Source organism: Zalophus californianus, chromosome 16, assembly GCF_009762305.2.
Source record: "Zalophus californianus isolate mZalCal1 chromosome 16, mZalCal1.pri.v2, whole genome shotgun sequence".
Taxonomy (NCBI): Eukaryota; Metazoa; Chordata; class Mammalia; order Carnivora; family Otariidae; genus Zalophus; species Zalophus californianus.
In genome coordinates, this window is record NC_045610.1 from 56,795,440 (window position 1) to 56,815,953 (window position 20,514).

Consider the following 20,514-nt stretch of genomic DNA (forward strand, 5'->3'; position numbering starts at 1 on the left):
TCAAATAAATAAATAAAATCTTTAAAAAAAAAAAAAGCAAGACAGGTCTTAAAATGTTCGTCGATTTGTAAACTGACATGTGGAAAAAAGTTTTTTTTTAATTTTTTAATTTTTTTTTAAAGATTTTATTTATTTGACAGAGAGAGACACAGCGAGAGAGGGAGCACAAGCAGGGGGAGTGGGAGAGGGAGAAGCAAGCTTCCCACTGAGCAGGGAGACCAATGTGGGGCTCAATCCCAGAACCCTGGGATCATGACCTGAGCCGAAGGCAGATGCTTAACGACTGAGCCACCCAGATGCCCCTGGAAAAAAATTTTTTAAGATTTTATCTATTTATTTGGGAGAGTGAGTGAGCAAGAGCGAGCGAGAGCGAGACTGAGAGAAAGAGTGGGGGACTTAGATTTTAAAAGTCCACTGTTGGGGTGCCTGGGTGGCTCAGTCAGTTAAGCATCTGCCTTCGGCTCAGGTCATGATCCCATGGTCCTGGGATCGAGTCCCGCATCGGGCTCCCTGCTCAGCGGGAAGCCTGCTTCTCCTTCTCCCACTCCCCCTGCTTTGTTCCCTCTCTCACTGTCTCTCTGTCAAATAAAGAAAATCTTAGAAAAATAAAAGTCCACTGTTAAAGAATAAATTAGTTAAAATTAACATAAAAAACAACTGACATTAAAGAAGTATTAAAACTTTAAAAAAAAGAAAGTCGTTTGTTCGAGTGAGGAAATACTTCCAATATTTTACTGCAAACCATCAACACCTGTTTGGGTAAAAATATCAGGATAGAAAACATAAGAATTACTGCTAGAAACAGGACACCCAAGTAGGCTCTCAGCTTTCCTACAAGGTAAAGAAAAAAACATACTAAAGCAGTATGTAGGGGAAAATCTGCCTATTCTTGGCATTCAGACCAGAGAAAATGTTCTCTCACTGAGGATACTTAGAGACCGTGAAAGACTCCTTAATACCCCTGCAGTAAATAAAATAATGAGCTTTCCCAAGGCTGCTGCTTCTAACATGTCTCAGTGTTAGCCAACAGCACAACCCCAAAGCTCCAGCCAGCCACACAAGTCTACAAAAGAGGCCCCTAGTAGGATGCTGTGCAGGTGCCCATCTCCTTGCTTTTGGGTTTAATCCTGACAGAAACCAAAGACTTTAAGAATGGAGAAACAACTTGTCTTTCACACAACCCTCCACCAATGCCGTGCTGAGCTCTGAGACAAGGTTTAAACAGTTCTGAGTCTGAGGTAATATCAGGACAAGTACCTGGTTGGTTTTATGGGTAGAGTCACGTGACTTAACAGTTACCTGAGCCAGGGGTTGGGCTGACATCTTCTTATCAAAGCTGTGCACCTGAATAACATTAATGAAACTAACGGCAGGGGCGCCTAGCTGGCTCAGTCAGTGAAGCGTGCAAGTCTTGATCTTGGGGTCATAGAGTTCAAGTTCCACGTTGGGTGTAGAGATTACTTAAATAAATAAATCTTTAAAAGAAATAAAAAACAAAACTAATGGCAGCTAGCATTGTCTACTTTAGGCCAGTCACTGCTTTCAGCACATGAATATATTAGGCTTTTTCTTTTTTTAAAGAAGATTTTATTTATTTGACAGAGAGAGACACAGCGAGAGAGGGAACACAAGCAGGGGGAGTGGGAGAGGGAGGAGAAGCAGGCTTCCCACCGAGCAGGGACGTGGGGCTCTATCCCAGGACCCTGGAACCATGACTTAAGCCGAAGGCAGACGCTTAACAACTGAGCCACCCAGGCAACCCATCTTTTTTTTTTTTTTTTTTTTAAGATTTTATTTGAGAGAGAGAGAGAGCAGGAGGGGAGGGGAGGGGATGGGGGGAGGGAGCAGACTCCCCGCTGAGCAGGGAGCCCGATGACGACTCAGGACTCCCAGGACGCAGGGATCATGACCCGAGCCTAAGGCAGACGCTTAAACGACTGAGCCACCCAGAAGCCCCTCTATTAGGCTTTTCTAATCCGCACTGTGACCCTAGGAAGATGGGTGCTCTTGGTCCCATTTTACACATGGGAGAACCAAAGCACAAAGTAAATCACCCAAGACCACAATGTCAGATCTGCCAGTTGTAGAGCTGTGATTCAAAGCAGGTGGGTCTAACCTGGAGTATTGGAGCACTCGTTCTTTACCACAATACTACAGATCTCTCATTCCACATCCATACGGTGCAACTGAGGGAGTATCTGCTAAAAGGACGATGATTTTCCTTAAAGTCATTTTGAATCACTTTTTAAAGGATCTCTAAGTTTTAGGACACTGAGTCACGGTGGATTTCAGCCTAAAGATTTAAAAGCAGGTTAAACCTCAGCCATTAGAAAACCAACCAACCTCTGACCAGAGCCCTTTAACTTCCTGGAATATCCGTCAGGTAAAATAGACGCAAAATGTTAACTACTACTTGAATATAACTTGTTTTAATAAGACTATAGATTAAAGAGAAATGAGGACAAAAAAAGAGTAAAAATCACCTAAAATCAAGCTCCTTGGAGGCATCTGTTACCTTTTAGAGAACCATTTAGAAAGAAGTCCATGTATTTAATAAGCAAACAGAAATAGCCCTAAATGCGATCCGCCTGTCTATTGCCCTCATTTGGGTATGAAAAGGCCCTGCAGGATGGCGGTTAAGAATACAGAATCAGGATTCAAACCAGCCTGGAATCAAATGCTAACTTGTAAACTTGGGCCAGTCACTTAACCTAAGCCTCACGTTCCTGATCAGTAAAATGGGGATAACAGCATCTTTGTTAGGATTCTCTTTTTTTTTTTTCTTTTTAAGAGCGGGGATTAAAAGGGAATGGAAATAAAATATTTAGCTTAGTGCAAGGACATCCTGAACATTCAACGTGTTACATTATTACTTTTTAAAAGAGGATCCATTTAAACACTTCTCTGTGCCAACTGTAGACATTATTCTGTGTTGACATAGATTTATACCAACATTAACAACTTAACGGCATTCCATTTGACAAGCACCATAACCTGCTTATGTAGCCCCCTACTTATGGGCTACTTAGGTTTTTGGTGGGGCTTTGGTAATATGGTAATTCCATCAATTCAAAGATGCCTCTTTTTACACATTTTAACATCTCTGAAATCCATCTTACAAATGATCCTATTTCAGAATTTAACGGTAGAAATTTCTTTTCTAGGTGGTACACATATTAACTGAAGTAAATATCTTAATGCCTACATTTTTTAAAAACTTGTTTGAGAATTTTCTTAGAATAAATTTTTAGGGGCACCTGGGTGGCTCAGTCGGTTGAATGGCTGCCTTCAGCTCTGGTCATGATCCCAAGGTCCTGGGATCGAGCCCCGTGTCGGGCTCCCTGTTCGGCGGGGAGCCTGCTTCTCCGCCCCCCACTTGTGCCCTCTAGCTCTGTCTCTCAAATAAATAAAATCTTTAAAAAAAAGATAAATTTTTAAAAGTAGAATTGCTGGGCTGTTTTATGTTCTGATACATGTCACCAAGCCACCATGCTGAAAGACCGTGTTACTGGTACAACCCCCACTGGCAGAAAGTGACAAGAGTCCATTTCTCCACATCCTGGCCAGCACAGGGTGGGGTCAATTGTTATCATTCTTGCTAATCTGACAGGCAAAATGGTCTCATCTTACCCATTTCTTTCACTGTTGAACTCAATTTACTTTAGATACGATGTACAGTAAGTCACTCAGTAGAAGGAGTACCACAAACCAGCGGCCCATGCCTAGCAGGTGAGAAAAGCAGGATCACTGATACCTCACACTTCCGGTTTCCTCACACCTGACAGTTAGTTGGAGCAGTAATGTACTGTAGAGGGAGCATGGGAGCCAGACCTAAGATCAAGGCCCAGCTTTGCCACTTACTACATGTGTCAACCTGAGCAAATTTCTTAACTTGTGTGTCTGTTTCTGCAGCCACAGGATGAGGTTAAGGAGGGCCAACCTTTCACAAAGTAAATTAGAAATAACGTAGAACTCTGTGGCATAGTAAATGCTCCATAAATGACAGCTATTCAAGGATGACTTCAACTATTATGGCTTACAGAGGTGAAAACTGAAAGATTCCCAAAGGAACATTGCATTTCCTTACTCATTTCTTTCTCTAACAGGGATGACTGGTCTTTAGCCAGGCCCTCCAAAGGAGTCTTGTATAGGAACTGAAAGCTCATTCTTAGCACCTATTTGGAAACAGTCCATTCAGATGACAGGGGTAAAAATGAATATAGTGAAAGGTAAATTATCTGTTCTAAGAGAATTCAAACAAATCCTCCTCATTCATAAGGATTAAATGCAAAATTCTGGGTTTAGTCAAGATCAGTAAGAATTTTTTTTTTGAAGATTTATTAGAGAGCATGAGTTGGGGGGAGGGGGAAGCAGGCTCCCTGGCTTGATGCCAGGACCCCAGGATCACAACCTCAGCCAAAGGCATATGCTTAACCAACTAAGCCACCCAGGCGCTCCAAGAATTCTTATCAACAGGCAGAGAAATACTCCTACCAAGTACAATGAATTTGAAATCATGAAAAAAAAACAAACAACAAAACAACCCACACCAACCCCATTTTTAGGTTTAATCATCAAACACCTGAAAGGAGACTCCTGTACCCAAATTCAGGACTTCTGGCTGCTATGAAAACTATTACCAATCAAACCCCAGATCCGATTCCTGGCTCTCAGAAACATACTCAGTGGGCATTCGTTTCTCGGTTACACAGATTTATTCCAATGTCCCCAGCTGACAGGCAGAAATCCCCTTATTTGTCCATTCAGCATCTCTCAACACCCTCCACCCCCGTCCTTCTTTCCTAGTCTCCAGCACCTATGCAGCCTGCTCACGGTGACCTCCCAGGCTGGGGCTCCAGGCTTCCCTCCTATCCCGAAACACTTCCATCATCAGCTAAAAGCCTGCAAAGGCTTCTTAAGGACAAGATTGAATTCTTACTGGTTTTTCTTATCTCACTCCAATTCTACCTTCTTTTCCACCATGGCACAGTCAATGACCCCATTCTAGCGTTCCTATCTCAAACACAACTAGCACCCCCCCCGCCCCCTCCCATCCCTCTGGTGAGGGCCAGTTCAACTCACACTCCCTCCACACAGCACTCTCAGACGTCAGCTCTTAAGAGTTGCTGCCCTTCCCACGTTACTCTGACAGTTACAGTGTGTGACACAACTCAGCATCCCATGAAATACCAGTTCCTTACTAAGTACTAATAGTTGTGATCTTGGATGGATCATTTAACCTCTACGGGCCATTTCCTCATCTAAAAAAATAATAAAAATCAAAATTAAGAGATTTTAAAAGGTCTTCTCCTGTTCTAAAAACCCTCTAATTTTGTATACTGCCATATCCTGCTTCACATATTAATTTCACTTCTCTTATTTGATTTTAGAGTTCCTCAAGGGAGAAAGTATTTCTTCCCCAACTCTCAAAGCAACTTATCCCAGGATGTGGCTCAAGGAGATGCTCAGTAAATGTGACATTAAAACAGGTCATCAGCACCAAGATAGAAAGCTTCAAAGAGCTGAGTGTGAACCCAAGACCTATTTCTTTTCTAAGATTTTTAAGTAATCTCTACACCCAACATGGGGCCCGAACTCACAACCCTGAGATCAAGAGTTGAACGAACGCTCCACCGAATGAGCCAGCCAGGCACCCCCCAAGACCTATTTCTAAATCAGTACTGAAAATTGATAAAGGCAGTTAGTGCCAGACAAGTAGAAGACACTGAGATGATCCACTGTTGGTTCTTTTCTAGAATTAAAGGTCTGCCTTGATAGAAAACAGCTGGCGGCTCTTGAATGCAATAAATACAGGTTTGAGAGCTCAAAATGGTCTCTTAATTTGTACACAGCACTGTCTGAAGTATGGGTACATAAGCCCCTAAACAGATTCGACTTTAAGGTAAGTTCAGATGTATGCTGTGCTCTAAGGTAGAGAATTTAGAGGCCTGGTTTGGTGGAGAACCCCTGGAACTATCTGAAGCCTACAGTACAACGGCAGGGAAATTTAGGTTCATTTTGGCCATGCAAGGTTGAAACCTCTGACAGAAGAGCAACTCCTTCCATTTCTCTGCCCCAATGCCCTTCTCCTCCTCCCCTCCAAAAAACACACGCTTTTGTAAGAGGAACAGTAACAAAGGCAGATACACTGAAGCATTCAGTTCTATTTTAGGCTTCCAGTAAAATGTTTTTATTTTTCTCTCTTTTCTCAGGGCAGCACAAGTCAATGTGTAGATGGAAAGTAAGCAAGCGGCCTGCTGGAAGATGGGGTCCACATTAACCAAATTTAACCAGGAGCTCCAAGACAGTGAGAAGAGTAAATCCCTCTCAACTCTAGTCAGAGGTAGAGCACCAAGCCCCTTGCTACTGCATTATCTTCAAATAAAATGCATTCAGTACCCACGTGTACATGCCCCCCCTTATCGAGAGAGAGCAAATATAGCCCTATTTCAATCAAGTCAAACTGGTCAATGCTATTCCAGCCACTTCTAAACATGTTTTGGCTCACAGCTAACATCCTAAAGAGCTATCAAATCAAATCAAAGCCACGCAAATGAAACCAGTTACTCCTTGAACAATCAAATGAAGGAAACACAGCTTTTTAAAATAACAGCTCTTAAGACAAAGCAATGTCCCTCCTTTTCACTCAGCTGTTTCACAAAATTTCGAGACAAAGGGCAAGTACTCTACCGTCACTTTTTTTTTTTTTGGAGTAAAGCCACAAGATTACTAATAAATAGCTAACGGTCGGTCACCATTCAAAAGTAATAATGACATTATGACTTCATATGCCAGTTATCTACCAAATTGGAAAGAACCAAATATATGCACTTTTCTCTTCCCAAAGAAAATCTGGAAGTAAATGTGAACCCTCTGGAAGTAAATGTGAACACTCTGACTCACTTTCTCTCCCATCAGAACAATTTCTGGGGGAATGTTAAACAGTATCATCTTCTCTAATTATAGGATGGGAGAGAAAGGTTTCACACTTGTTCAAGAATTTGCCAATTTAAGTTGGAGAACTTATGAGATGCTCATGGTCTAGGTCTAGGATAAACTTCAGTGGTAACAGGGAAGGTTCTTGCCTAAAAATTATTAAAAATAGAGCTCAAATTCTTAGTTTCGTTTTGTTGCTTTAGTGCTAAATACATAATGGGATAAACTTAGAGAAAAATATGAACTACCAGGCTTCCAGATTCAAGTTTCTTGAGTGAGCTTAATGGAGAAACCCAAGTTTGCATTGCAGGGTGGGGAACTGTTCCCACAAGATTTTTGTAGAGGCTACAGATGTGAGTACCTGAGCAGCCAATCTTTTTTTAAAATTTTATTATAGTTAACATACAGTGTTATATTAGTTTCAGGTGTACAATATTGGAGTAGCCAATCTTATGATACCATGACTGTTTATCTGCTGAAAACAGTAATCACCTATGGAAACATCAAATTACTCCTCTGTACACCAACGACAGAGAGTAATTTAACAGTCTAAGTTTGCTCCCTTGCTCTGACTTCTAGCTAAAAAAACAGAAACAGAAAACGTATGTTGCTCTAAAACCTACAGCTGGTTCTGTCTGCTTTCTGACACTTCAGTGCTGACTTTGAGAATATCCTCGGGAAGCTTGGCATCACAAGAACAGCTCTGAAAAAAACACTTTCCTTCCCCTTAAAGGACTCTTCAATACTGCCTTCTAGGAAGTACAACCTACATTTCTAACATCAACACACTTCAGAGTGGAACTCTATGTCTCAGGCAAGGAGAGCAAAATAGTAACTACCCACAGGTCGGCAAGACTCAAAAAAGGGGGAAAAATCAGCGGTCTTTTTATAGGGGACCACATTTCTACATTTCCACTTTCTTTCTCTTTGTGAAATTTTAATAATTTCACTCAGGGGTAGTAAACAAATGCGTGGCAAACTCTCAACCATCAGACTACAAACGCCTCTAAGAAAAAATGTCAGAACTTGAGAGGCCATGAACATGGAATATGCAAATGCTAAACTTCAGGTTCTCCTCCTGCAGAGCTGACACATTATTCGATAACACCCACCCTTGTAAAAATAAATTACATATCCAAAAGGGCAAGCTGCTGCCGTCAATTGGGTAAACAACATAATTACCATGTGTCAGGTGGAAAGCGAATCCTCAAGTAAATAGTTTGGGCTCAGAATGAGCTGCAAACTGGAAAGCAGCTTATTTTTAAACTGTCAGCAGGTTTCTTTTGTGCAATTAGAGTGTAATACAGGGTAATTGCTCAAGTTTCTTTTAAGAAAATCGCCATCTGACTCGTACAACAGCAAGATGAACCTTAGGATTTAGAACTCCACTACTTTTTTCACAAAGAATTAAAAGACACTGAGGTTCTTTAATGAGTTTCGGCATATACTTCTAACCACCTCTCTAAACTAGAGGAAATTCATTTCTAACCAACTAGCATCAGGTTCTGGATTGCAAAAATCTTTTGACCAGGTAAAGTAAGACTAATTGAGTGCTTTTACATAAATACTTCAAGTTTAAGACTTTAAAAAAAAAAACCCAATGCTTAATAAGACTACAAGGTCAGTCTACTCATACACTCATGCTGCTTTGACTTTACTTGAATTACCAACAAGCAATAGAAATACTCGAGGCATTCACACAAAGGCAGTTAAAGACCATACATCACACCAACCCTCTTAAGTCATATTTAATATTCCACTCAGCATCTCTGTCAGCTATCCAGAGCCCGCCCCACGGTAAATGGGAAAAGTGGGCAATAAGAAAGGACGAGCTTGCCTTCTTTGTGTGTTATCAGGGCAAACGAAGGTAGGTGAGTACAAGAGGAGGCCATCTCAGCATTTGCGTGGCATCACACTTACCTTGAGGATGTCCCCCCTTTTGAAGCTCAGCTCGTCGTCAGCGGTAGCTTTGAAGTCATATTTGGCGATGGCTTCCATTCTGAGCGCTGCTCAGGGCTCAGCAGCCTGAAGCCGGGGGAAGGGAGTCTTCCCTGCCGAAGCCACCCAGCGCTCTGGGCTCAGCCTCGCCGCTCTCCCGGGACTCGCTCGTGCACTCCGGGACACACAATGCCACCCTGAATCACAAGAGGGATGGGTGAGAGAAGTGGCCAGCACCGAAGGCAGCCCCGCCCTGCCGATCGGCCTGCCGCCCCAGCCCCCACGCCCCCTGGCTTGGCCTGGCTCGGCCCGCCTCCCTCGCTCGCAGGCAGGAGCCCCGATCGCCTCCTTCCTCTTCGCAGTCTCAGCCCCCAGGCGACTGACAGCCCCGCCGGCCAATGGCGGCCGCCGTTCGAGCTATTCCAAGAACACACTTCCTCTTCCTTCCCGCTGGGTGTGCGCGGTGTGCAGGAACCGGCTGGAGACCCGCTCAGTCTCCGCCTTTCCTCCCTCGCCCCTTACGCTCTCTGCTCCTCCAGCCCGAAATGCAGCCCAAAGAGAGGCCTCGCCCTGGGGATGGCACCCCGCTTTTCTCAGTAGCCCGGGCCCATTTCCTTCCTTTCTCCCTGCCAAGCTTTCTGGTCTTCTGAAAACGTTGGGTCCCCTATCCAGTCAAAAGCAAGCAATTCCGGCTTTGGTCCTGAGCTGCTTGAACTGTTCTCAGAAACTAACCCTTGGTCCGCTCCTAGGAAAGCAGGAGAAAGTGAACCTCGGAACTCCTTTAAATTCAATTTGCTATTCTGAGCAAGGCAGCTCTCCCTCTATCACTTCCAAACTGTGATCAGCAAGCTCAGGTAACCAGAAAGAGGAGATCCAGCCTCAGAGCCTTTTGTTGGTGAAGACCTGCTCTTGCCTAAGGCACCCTTCTCCTCTGAACACCCCCAAGACTTTGAAGTCCCAATAGCCCTTGAAATAGATGTCCAGGGTTCAGCATTTCCAGAAGCAGCCTCCACATTATTTCCAACTACCCTAGGGAGCAAAGCTGAAGTCCTAACTACACTTGAAAGGAATCCGTTTTTCAGAATCTGAGCTGCCAGATGCCTTATCTGGAGAAAGTGCAGGGAGATGGTGCCAGTAAATCAAACAGAAGCCTCTCACAGTTACCCTGACAACAGCTGCTTTTCTCAGAGCCAGAGGGGTTCTAAAATGAACCAAATTGCATTTTGCAGGTAAAGATTCTGTAAAAACCCTTAGGTAGTGTACTACGTGACGGTGAGCTGTGGGCATACCATCTCCAGCCCCGGACACGGACATAATCTAGACCTCTGCCTAAGGAAAGGAAAATAAAGTCCCATTCTTGTTTTCAGTTAGTGTTTTCATACAGGCTAAATAAAAGCAGAAAACAACACTGACAGTGGCAGAATGGGGACAGATTATTTATAGTGACATGCTTCTTGGATAATTACCACCTAGCAAAAAGCTCATCTGAGGGGCACGGGTGATTATTCTTTTGTTCTAAAGTTAACAATTGGGGCATTAATCAAGCATAGCTGCAAATGGACTAAGCAGTAAACCAGCTGGGAATATTAAGATAAGAAGGAAATGAGTGTTACCAAGGAGGGAAGAAATCACCCTGTAATAAAAAGTCCTTCGGTCAAATTCTGAAAGCCAAACATTCTACCGCAGGTAAACTAATCAGCCAAACCAATGTTTATTCTATCAGGCCATACCTATGATAGCCCATGTGCAGCTGGCTCTAAAAGAGGGAAGACAGAGCTCTAGCAAATATAAAAAATATATATATATGAAGATTAGTCTGAGTATTTATTTTAAATTTTAAGTGATCTCTACACCCAACATGGGGCTCAAACTCACAACCCCAAGATCTAGTCCCATGCTCTCTCGACTGAGCCAGCCAGGCACCCCTCAGAGTATTTTTGTGTGTCCTTAAACACCCTTATTCTATCTGTAGTTGCTTTTTTAATCAAACTAATCCATGTATATAATTTTGAAAGTCATCGCTTTTAAAAGGCTTATAAAAAAGGGGAGGCAGTTCCTCACCCCAACACCTACCAGCAACCACCCTCAATTTTATTTTTAGGTTTCTCTTTGTATTTACTTACAATATTTCTAAATGATATGCTTTTGCTGCTGTTTCTTAGTTTATTCCAGCCACGACCTATCACTTGCAACACGTTCACCTCTGCCAGCTTCCCCTTGCCCCTTCCTGTAATACCATGTATTCTGGTTTAAGCAGTTTCACATTACAAAATATTCTTCACTGCTGATTTAAATATATTACAAGCAACCTTCCTTTCTAGTACAATCCTTTACTTTTTCCTGGCATTAATAACTGCTTTTCCGTTTTTGCCTTCTTTCCAATGTGTGTACCTATTTTTATTTTGTTGCAAATGCTCCAAGATCTCTGCTACATGCCTGTCAATACTTTCAATATTTTCTACCTGACCAGGTCATTTATTTTAATTGGCCTCCAGGGCTGATTGTTGGGACTATGTATCAATGATGGGAAGCTGAACTGAGCAGATCTAACAAAGATAAGGAGTTTCATTTTTGAAAAACAGAAATCAGAAACTCAAAGTGTTGTCACTGTCAAGGTAGTTATGTTGTAACAGCATAAATTTCTAGGTCATCGGGATTTCAGACAACTGCAGTGTAACTGAACTGCTACAGCATAAAAATCAAGACAGTTTTCAACACTGGGTTTTCCTGTGACCCAACTCATCTACCATAGGACTCCTAGAGAGAGCATAAACAGACACTCTTGAAAATCACGTTTCAAGTAACTACTGCTTTGTGAGATACAGTTTGAGAGAAATGAAAACCAGGCACAATCGATACTTCTTCGACTATGCCAAATAAAAATTAGCAGCTCATGGAGAAAACCTGAAGGGCTCAGCTTCTCAGGCTAGCCACAGAAAAGAACACACAGGCTAAAGGAATTCAAAAGGATGTGTTTCATTAAAGGCAAAAACAAAAACAACCAACAACAAACCCACAAAAAAACGATCTCATACACAACACTAATTACCAAAAGAAGAAAACTGAAAGTGGATGCAATGTATAATGATTTTAATGGAGAAAATGGGTTGAGAGTTCATTTAACACTGAACTCTAATGAGAATGTTAAGCTGTTCCAGCATACACCCTGCAGTCTATCACAGGCAGCAAATTTTAAGAACACAAGTGCTGGGGCGCCTGGGTGGCTCTGGCTCGGTGCGTTGGGCATCTGCCTTCGGCTCAGGTCCTGATCCTGTAGGATCAAGCCCCACATCAGGATCCCTGCGCTCCTGGGGGTGCGTGCTTCTCCCTCTCCCTCTGCCTGCCACTCCCCCTGCTTGTGCTCTCTATCCAAGTGAAGAAATAAAATCTTAAAAAAAAAAAACCCACAAGTGCAGCCTGAATTGTTCATTTCAAGCAATGTGCATTGAATCCTAAAATGTAGTCCCCTAAAGGTATTTGTAGGACTTTATTTTCTTTCTTCCATTTAACTCTTTTCTTCCCAAAATTTACAGAAAATAAAATACACAACACTCACTGGGCAATATAGCTTAGTGTCTGCATGGTCTTTAAAAGCAGGCTGACCGGGGTTCAGGTAATGACCTTGATGCTTACCAGCTATAATTTTGGGCAAGCCTTTTAAACAAGCCCCATTTCTCATCTGTAAAATGGGGATATTATCACCTACTTTATAAGATTCACTCATTATTAGGTAATACAGGAAATATACGTGAAGTGCTTTGAATAGGGCCTTGACATTAAGTTACTCAAGGTAAGTTAAAATATGATTCTACTTAAAACATAAGATGTTCAATTTCACTGTTAAAAACTGCAAATTAAAACAAGATTTCCTTCACCTACTAATTGGCAAATTTTTTAAAGGTTTATAATACTTAGCCTCTGCAATACTCTGGGTGAACACACTCTGATTCTTTACCCAGTGTTCATCCATTTAACATTTTGAGCAGCTACTATATGCCTGACAATGTGCTTGGTACTGTAGTATAGTAATAAAACCTTCACAGAGCCCACACTGCAGCAGGGAATTAATCAGTTCAATTTTTCTGGAAAGTAACTTTATAGTAGTATGTTGTAATATAGTAATTTTATGTTGACAATTTTAAAATACAAATCCTTGAAAAAGCAATTCCAATTCCTAGATTTATCTCACTGAAATAATGACAAATACCATGTGCCAAATACATATATATACACCTGATCAATATCCATGAGAATATCTATGGAATATCTTTCTATATAAATACCAAGAGATGCTATCAAGTTAAAAACAAAAATGCCGAAAAATTAGTTTATCCCAGTTCCATAAAGCAAAATAGTATTTATCAGTGTGTGCTAAAGAAAAAACCCAAAAGATTAACAATGGTTATCTCTAAGAGCAAGATCACAAAATACTTTCACTTTTTTTTTTTAAAGATTATATTTATTTGAGAGAGAGAGTAAGCGACAGAGAGAGTGCCCACACAAGCCGCTGGGCAGGGAGCCTGATGCCGCAACTTGATCCCAGCACCCTGGGATCATGACCTGAGCCAAAGGCAGATGCTCAACCCACTGAGCCACCCAGGCACCCCAATATTTTTTCTTTCTGCACTACACACCTCAATGGTATTTTCATCACTACTTTTGTAGTTAGAAAAAACAAACACTAAATAATCTTACTGGAGCTCTGGAGTTAGACCTGAATTCAATTGTCCCATTACCACTAGATGGGTGAACCTATATTCCCTAAATCCTAGTTTCCCTCAGCTGGAAAATGGGGATAATAACGCATGTACCTGATAGGACATTTTGATGATTAAGAGATAGCACATATAAAGGCCTTGGAGTGGAGTAAAGGCGGTGGAGTCTCTGGCACAAAGTACTAAGAAGCGTTAACTGGCCGGCATCACCAGCACCTTTTCAAGTACCAGTCCATATGTTCCTACGTTGTCCATCTTCTTCCATCTACATACAAACTCAGAAGAGCTTTCTGGTAGGCAAATTAACAGCCCTATTAAATATAAACTTTAAAATTAAATTGCTCCACATCAGAGTCCTAACAATGCTCAAATATTTACACATACAAAGACTAATCACATGTATCGTCACTTATTCTCTTAGGCTTTTAAATATTTACTCCACATACAGAAAGTGTAATTTAAGTTGACTAATTTAAAACCACATTCCAGCCCCATTATTTTACAGCTGCATTCTGTAACAGCAGTTTGGGTCCTTGAACTAGTTGCATCAAAATCATTCCATTCAGAGACTGATTCACTGTGGGGTGCCTTCTGGAGTTCTGCAATGTAGTGGCCTTAGGCCCAGAGCCTGAAATAAGATTCACAGGTAATTCCTCTGCATGCTAAATTTTAAGAATCACTGCTGTACTAGAAAGGTGCTTAACCAGATTTTAACTTTGCATTCCAGATAATGCACTACAATGTCTTTGAATAAAATGAAAATAATGCATATTCACTTGGCTCAACTAGGAAAAAGCCAACTTTAACAAATAAAACCAAGGGCTCTCAATAGTCTTTCAGTAGTGCCAGAAAGCTTTTTTTTTAATTAAGCAAGTAACTATTAATTTCTCTCAGGAGAGCACAGTGGGTCTCTAGTCTGTATTACTTAATTTCTCGAAAATCTATTACTCTTCTGTTCTAGGTAACAATCAGAACCGCTGCTGCACAACAGGCAACGTAACAGGATTTTTCTCAGAAAAACTGCTAAGTACCATGAACTAGTAGTATTTAAAACCTAGCAATCCCTCAAATCTGAATATACTTGCTAAGGAAGTAAACTGCCTCAAGCATTTATTTTTTTTTTTAAAGATTTTATTTATTTATTTGAGAGAGAGAATGAGATAGAGAGAGAGAGAGAGCACGTGAGGGAAGAGGGTCAGAGGGAGAAGCAGACTCCCTGCTGAGCAGGGAGCCCGATGCGGGACTCGATCCCGGGACTCCAGGATCATGACCTGAGCCGAAGGCAGTCACCCAACCAACTGAGCCACCCAGGCGCCCTGCCTCAAGCATTTAAATGCTTGCTTTTAGTATCAAAGAAAACCGATTATATTTTTTGAGAATTCAGAAAATTTTGAACAAGGGAAGAGCAATGGAACACATAAAGTTACTTCTTTCTATGGAAAGGACTCCAACAACATAACAAAGTTGCCTGATTAAAAGAACCCTGGTAAAGAATAAATTCATACTGTCACAACGGGCAAGTTTTAATTCATCAGTGGTCTAAATAAATTCTATTCCCTCAAATATTTCATGTTATCTTAATTCTATTGTAATATAGGTCTATGGTTGGTTTTGTTTTTTAACATGAGCCACTCCCGCTAAAAGCCAAAAGATAAGTCATAAAAGCCCCAAATTGACCCAATCTTCCTTAACTAATATAAGAGAGACACAGGGAGAAAAGTGTAAGCAGGCACAAAAGCACAATGTTAAAATGAAGAAAACAACCAAAACACAAATAACACAAGCAAGCTACACTTGTGACCCAGTGGCAGTATTGATTACTTACGGATGAATTCAATCCTTTGAGCCTCCCAGTTCCCAGGGGGAGAACTTAAAAGTCTCGCATGGCTCTCTGGCAACTCTTCTGGCTGACTGAAGGAACACAGTGGACGCTTCAAAGTGAAGGATAAAGCAGGAAAGAGGGTACTTCCCCGGAGAGAAAACGGAATCTTTAAATGAGGGAGAAGACGAATTGCACCAAAGGGCAGAAACCTCGAAAAATTATGCCGAAGAGGGGACAAAAAGGAGGAAGGGGAAGTAGATTAGAAAAGAGGGGGGGTGGAGGGATGGGCAAGTGACTTGCATTACACAACTAAGCATTTAGTGTCCTCAGTGAAAATAGAAGTAGATAGAAAGGGAAGGCAACTGCTGGAGAAGTATAGCGAAAGAGAGACAGGAAAGCCAAAGACATATGCTAACTTCTTTCATGTGTCTTTCAGACTCTTTTCTGAGTCAACAGGACCAAAAGATAGATGTCGAGTGCACTTCGGCTCCTCTGCAAATCCTACTTTTATAATGACTCCCTAAACAAGCTGTAACTCATGTGGCTTATATGGAGAGCGTTGCAAATGAAAAATACCAGTGCTTTTCTATCCCTCGCACTGAAATCTTTCCCCGGAGCATTCCAACCAACTGCTGCTTATTGTTCTTTTACAAGTATTTTTCAGAGTAGCTTCAAAAAAGAAAAAGAAAAACTAGACATCTCGACTGGCTCCGGCAGCAAAGGTTCTAACTCACGGTATTCATAGGGTCGGTGGGTTCCCTCCCCAAATTCGGCCCAATGACACCAGGAGATGGTGACGTGGTGGCCGTGCAGGTCGCAAGAGCATCAATCACCACATTTGCAGCCGCTGCGAATCCCCCGCCTCCCGGCCAAGTCAGACTGACTCACAGAATGAGTACCCAGGGCTCCCCGGCTTCTCCCGACCCCTCTGCGCAAACCCTCCGGAAGAAAGGGTGAAACTTAATGAGGCGCACCCGGCCTCCTGCCCTGGGGTCCGGGGCTCCACACCGAGCTAAGGGCTGGGGGAGAACGGTCCCCAGGAAGGAAGCTCCCCAAAAGGGGAAACGCGGAGCCCGGGAGCCCCGGGGACTCCGTCCCCCGCCCCAGGCCTCGCCGCCCCGACCCCGAACCCCGGCAGCCCTCGGTAGGCTGGGCCCGGTCCCCGCAGGCCGACTCCCGCTGCCGAGCGAGGGGGGAAGAGGCACCGGAGCAGCGCCGCCGCCGCCGGCCGCACTCACCGTGGCGCAGCTGCTCCGCTCCGCGCCCGGCCGGCCCCTCTGCAGCGGTGCGAGCGGCCGCCGACCGCGCTGCTGCTCCCCGACGGCAGCGCCTGTTCCCGCCGCCCTTGCCGCCTCACTCTTCGTCGCCGCTGCCGCTGCCGCTGCCGCTGCCGCCGCCGCCGCCCGCTCGCCGAAGCAGCACAGCCTCCTGGCTTCCGCTCCTCGTCTGGGTCCCGCGAGAACTTCCTCGCGCGGCCCCGCCCCGCCCCGCCCCGCCCCCGCGAGACTTCCCCCGGCGGAAAAGGCCCAGAGCGCAAGCGCTCCTCCTCCGCCCGGGCCCCGCAGGTAGCCACCATCTAGATGTCAAGGCGCGTGCGCCAGACCGCCCCGGAGCAGGTGGCACCGACATCGCTCCGCCTCCGGGTCGCTGTAACCCTTTCTGTGCCAAGGCGGGTAAATTACAGCTTAGTCCTGAAGGAGTTAACTCTTCACCACACCCTAATCACTTCCCTTCTCCTGCCACCAAACCGAGGCAGTTGCGGGGGGGCGGGGGTGGGGATGCGGGAATCTCCCTCCATCCTGAAACACTCCAAATAGAGGACCAGCTTTTGAAATACTTGAGAATATGGTCCAAACGGCCCTGTTAGCGGAATTGACATATTCTTCGCTCATTGATCTAATCAAGTGCCTAATACGTGCTAATCATAGGTATATAGGTATAGGTGTTGAGTATAGAAAGTACAATGATGAAGGGATATCCTGGCCCTCAAGCAATTCACGATCTAGAGGAGCGGAAGAAAAGTAAAAAAAAAAAAAAAAAGCCATATGCAATGTTAGAATTATTTGGGGGAAATGCTGAGGAAGCTAAAAAAGATGGGAGGAAGGACCGCTACTCTGCCCATCTCAGAATAGCCTTCCCAGAGAAGGTGATGATGACGTCTGAGCTGAGTCTTGGAAGAGGAGGAGGAGTTCACTAGACAGAGAAGTCGGGGTAAGGGCGCTCCAGGCGAAGGGAACGCACGCATGTACAAAGGAACGGAGGTGTGAGAGAGTCATGTTCTGTGTAATGCTAAGTAGTTCGATTCTTGTACCAGGCGGGTGAGTTCGAGGGAGCGGCAGATGAGGCTTGAAGATGTAACTCCTATTTTTCAGTTCCAAAAGCTCTTTCCAATTAAAGAGAGCAGAACGTATCTAATGGTAATGTGCTCCCTGGAAGCCAACAAAACAGTGCTGAGATGAGAATAACCGAACATCTGATTCTATAGAGAAAAGAAGCCATTGAAATAAGGAAAATGAGTTGTTCTTTCACCAAGCATTTATTGAGCACCAGCTGCATGGAAGGTATACGCAAGGTAATAGATGAACCCACCAAAGCCTCCGCTGTCAGCAGTTTGTAATCCAGAGGAGAGTCGCCTAGTCCGCAAGGCAAAACAGTTGGTGTTAAGTCCCACTGAACTGCACACAGGACTGCAGAGGAGGGAGCCAGTTACTTGGTGCTCAGGTAATCAGGGAGGACTTTTTATTTGAACTCCAACCTGGAAGCAGGGAGGAAAGAGTGACGGAATTAGCCAATATTTCAGATTGCCCAGATTTTAGGATTTGGGGTGGGGTGGGAAGTAATGAGAGACAAGACCAATGTATGGCTTAGGGTTCATGGTCAAGTGATTAGCAACCTCTGAAGGTTTTTGAGCAGGACATGTCCAATATGTAGTGAAAATAATAAGAGGACTATCTATTTACCACCTGAAGTGCATAGCGTTTCTAGAGGGTGGATAATAAATATCCCCATTTACAGATTCAGAAACTGAGGCTTAGAGAGCTTACTGACCTGACCCAAGGAAACCCAAGTACAGTAGACCCAAGACTCGAACCTAGGCCTATCTTGTTCTAAAATCCATATTTTTCCCACTCTGATACTTTATAATTACTTTGTAATTCTAGAATGGTAGCCAGAAAAAAATCGAAATGGAAGGGAAGGACTTAGCTCCTGAGCAGAGAGGAGGAGGAAGTGAGGGAAGAGTTGGAATTCTTTGTTTTGAGTGGGGGGAACAACAGAGAAGTTTGCCCGCTAAAGGGAGTAGCTACCTGGGCAGGGGTGGGGTGATGCAGGGAGAAGGCAGGGAAGGAGAGGATGATGTCCGATTTTGGACATGTAGAATTCATCATTCTAGGAGACATGCAGGTGGAAATATCAGTATGCTGTTGAAGAGCTCAGTGTATTCATTCATCTCCCCACAACATCAACTGAGCATCTACTTTGTAGAGAATAGGATGACCTGTCACAGAGCTTGCAGCCTACAGGGGAACATACCTTTGAGATTATGACATTTGCAGTATTGGCAGCTTTGGGAGCATACAGCAGGGGACCTCACCTAGTCCAGGATCGGGGAAGGCTGAGGAGGAATGTTTGAGACTCTAGGTAGCCCAAGAGGAAAAGAGTATTCTAAGAGAGGGCACAGCATGTACAAAGGCCAGACAGTAAGAAAGGACTCAAGGAAGCCATTTATAACTGGGATGAAGAAGAATGTGGTGAGTGGATAAGGCATTTGGAGAGGCTCATGCAGGGCCTTTTCAGTCTGCTAAAAACTAGGCACTTCATCCTATAGGCACACCATCCTATGGGGGGGGTGGGGGGCAGGCACAGTCAGATTTTCATCTTCAAAGTACTTTATCACTCTGGCTACAGAGGAAAATCAATGGGAACTAAGATATTTATCATCCACAAAACACTATCTCAAATCCTTTGTAAGAACTTTATGGATCTGGCCCCTGCCTGAAACCCCACTCTCTGTCTCTAGCCAACACACACTCCACCAAAACTAAACCACTGTGGTTTCCAGAAGGTACCGTAATCTTTGGAGCGTCCATATCTTGGTATATGCAGTTTCCTCTGCTCAGCTGTCCTCCTGCCCCCCCTCCTTTTTAGGTACCCAAGCCAGTTTTAGGGTTTCTTCTCCCAAATTCCCACTATACCTCAATCTCATTGCAGCCTTATTTGTTCAAAACCTTCCTTCTAATGTTCTACACTCTCTCAGAGAAACAGGACCATACTTTACACATTTGTATTCCCAGCCCCCAGCACAGTGCATAGAGTGAATAAATGGATGCCTGGAGAATAAATAACAGAAGTTGACTCAAGATAAAGATGTGGTTGCTTTTTTGTGCCATGTGATATTTGAAGCTAAGGAAGTGGGTGAGATCTCAGAAGAGTATAGATGCCTAAGAGAACAGGGGGGAAAAAATAAGCACTTCCTTTTAAAATGCAGCATTTTAAAGAGTCTGATAAAACAGACTCTGAGTATGTCTATGCAAAAATATATGCTTATGGCCAGATTTGTAAGGGAACATTTAAAAGTAAAAACAATTGTCTTGAAATGGAGCAATTGTGGATGATGCATGTGTATATATATATATATATATATATATAAACCAACAAAATACCAAAACCTTCAACGTTTGTTACATTGCCTTTTCTATAAAAAATTCTTTTCTGCAGACAGACTCAGAAACTTGAGAGAACGTTGCCCAAGATCATTCTATGTAGAGAGAAACACACACACACACACACACACACACACACACACACACACACACACACACACACTAGAGGCAATATTTTGAGTGTGTGTGGCTAATGTTAAATCACAAAAAGGTACTAGAGTAAGAGGCAATTTGCAAAGTCAAAGTCACATCCTGGCATGAAAACCTGTTGTAACTGTAGCAGAACTTGCTGATAACAAACAGGCCACATCAGTCACTTCAGAATGCACAAATTAATCACCCAAAAGTCTCTCCTTTTGGTTGGGGTTTGCGGTTATTTTTAGTCGACGGAAAAGGGTTTCTCGCTTTGCTTTCTGTGCATTGCGGTGCTGCCGCCTGCCGG

The 20,514-nt window shown here is 43.4% G+C and overlaps 1 protein-coding gene across 3 annotated transcripts in view; it reads right to left on the minus strand.

The window, feature by feature from the left end:
• Window positions 1-16,860, minus strand: part of GRB2 (growth factor receptor bound protein 2) — a 66,668-nt gene extending 49,808 nt beyond the window's left edge. For 2 of the 3 annotated variants that reach the window (XM_027625895.2, XM_027625893.2), the window contains exons 1-2: window positions 16,650-16,860; window positions 8,857-9,071 (exon numbers count right to left, since the gene is read on the minus strand). In XM_027625895.2, coding sequence (XP_027481696.1) covers window positions 8,857-8,934 — 78 coding nt within the window. In that variant the 5' untranslated portion in view covers window positions 8,935-9,071; window positions 16,650-16,860. Of the gene's footprint in view, window positions 1-8,856; window positions 9,072-15,414; window positions 15,591-16,649 lie in introns of those variants that run through there. The other variant, XM_027625894.2, reaches the window with a different exon arrangement.
• Window positions 16,861-20,514: the final 3,654 nt, after the last annotated feature.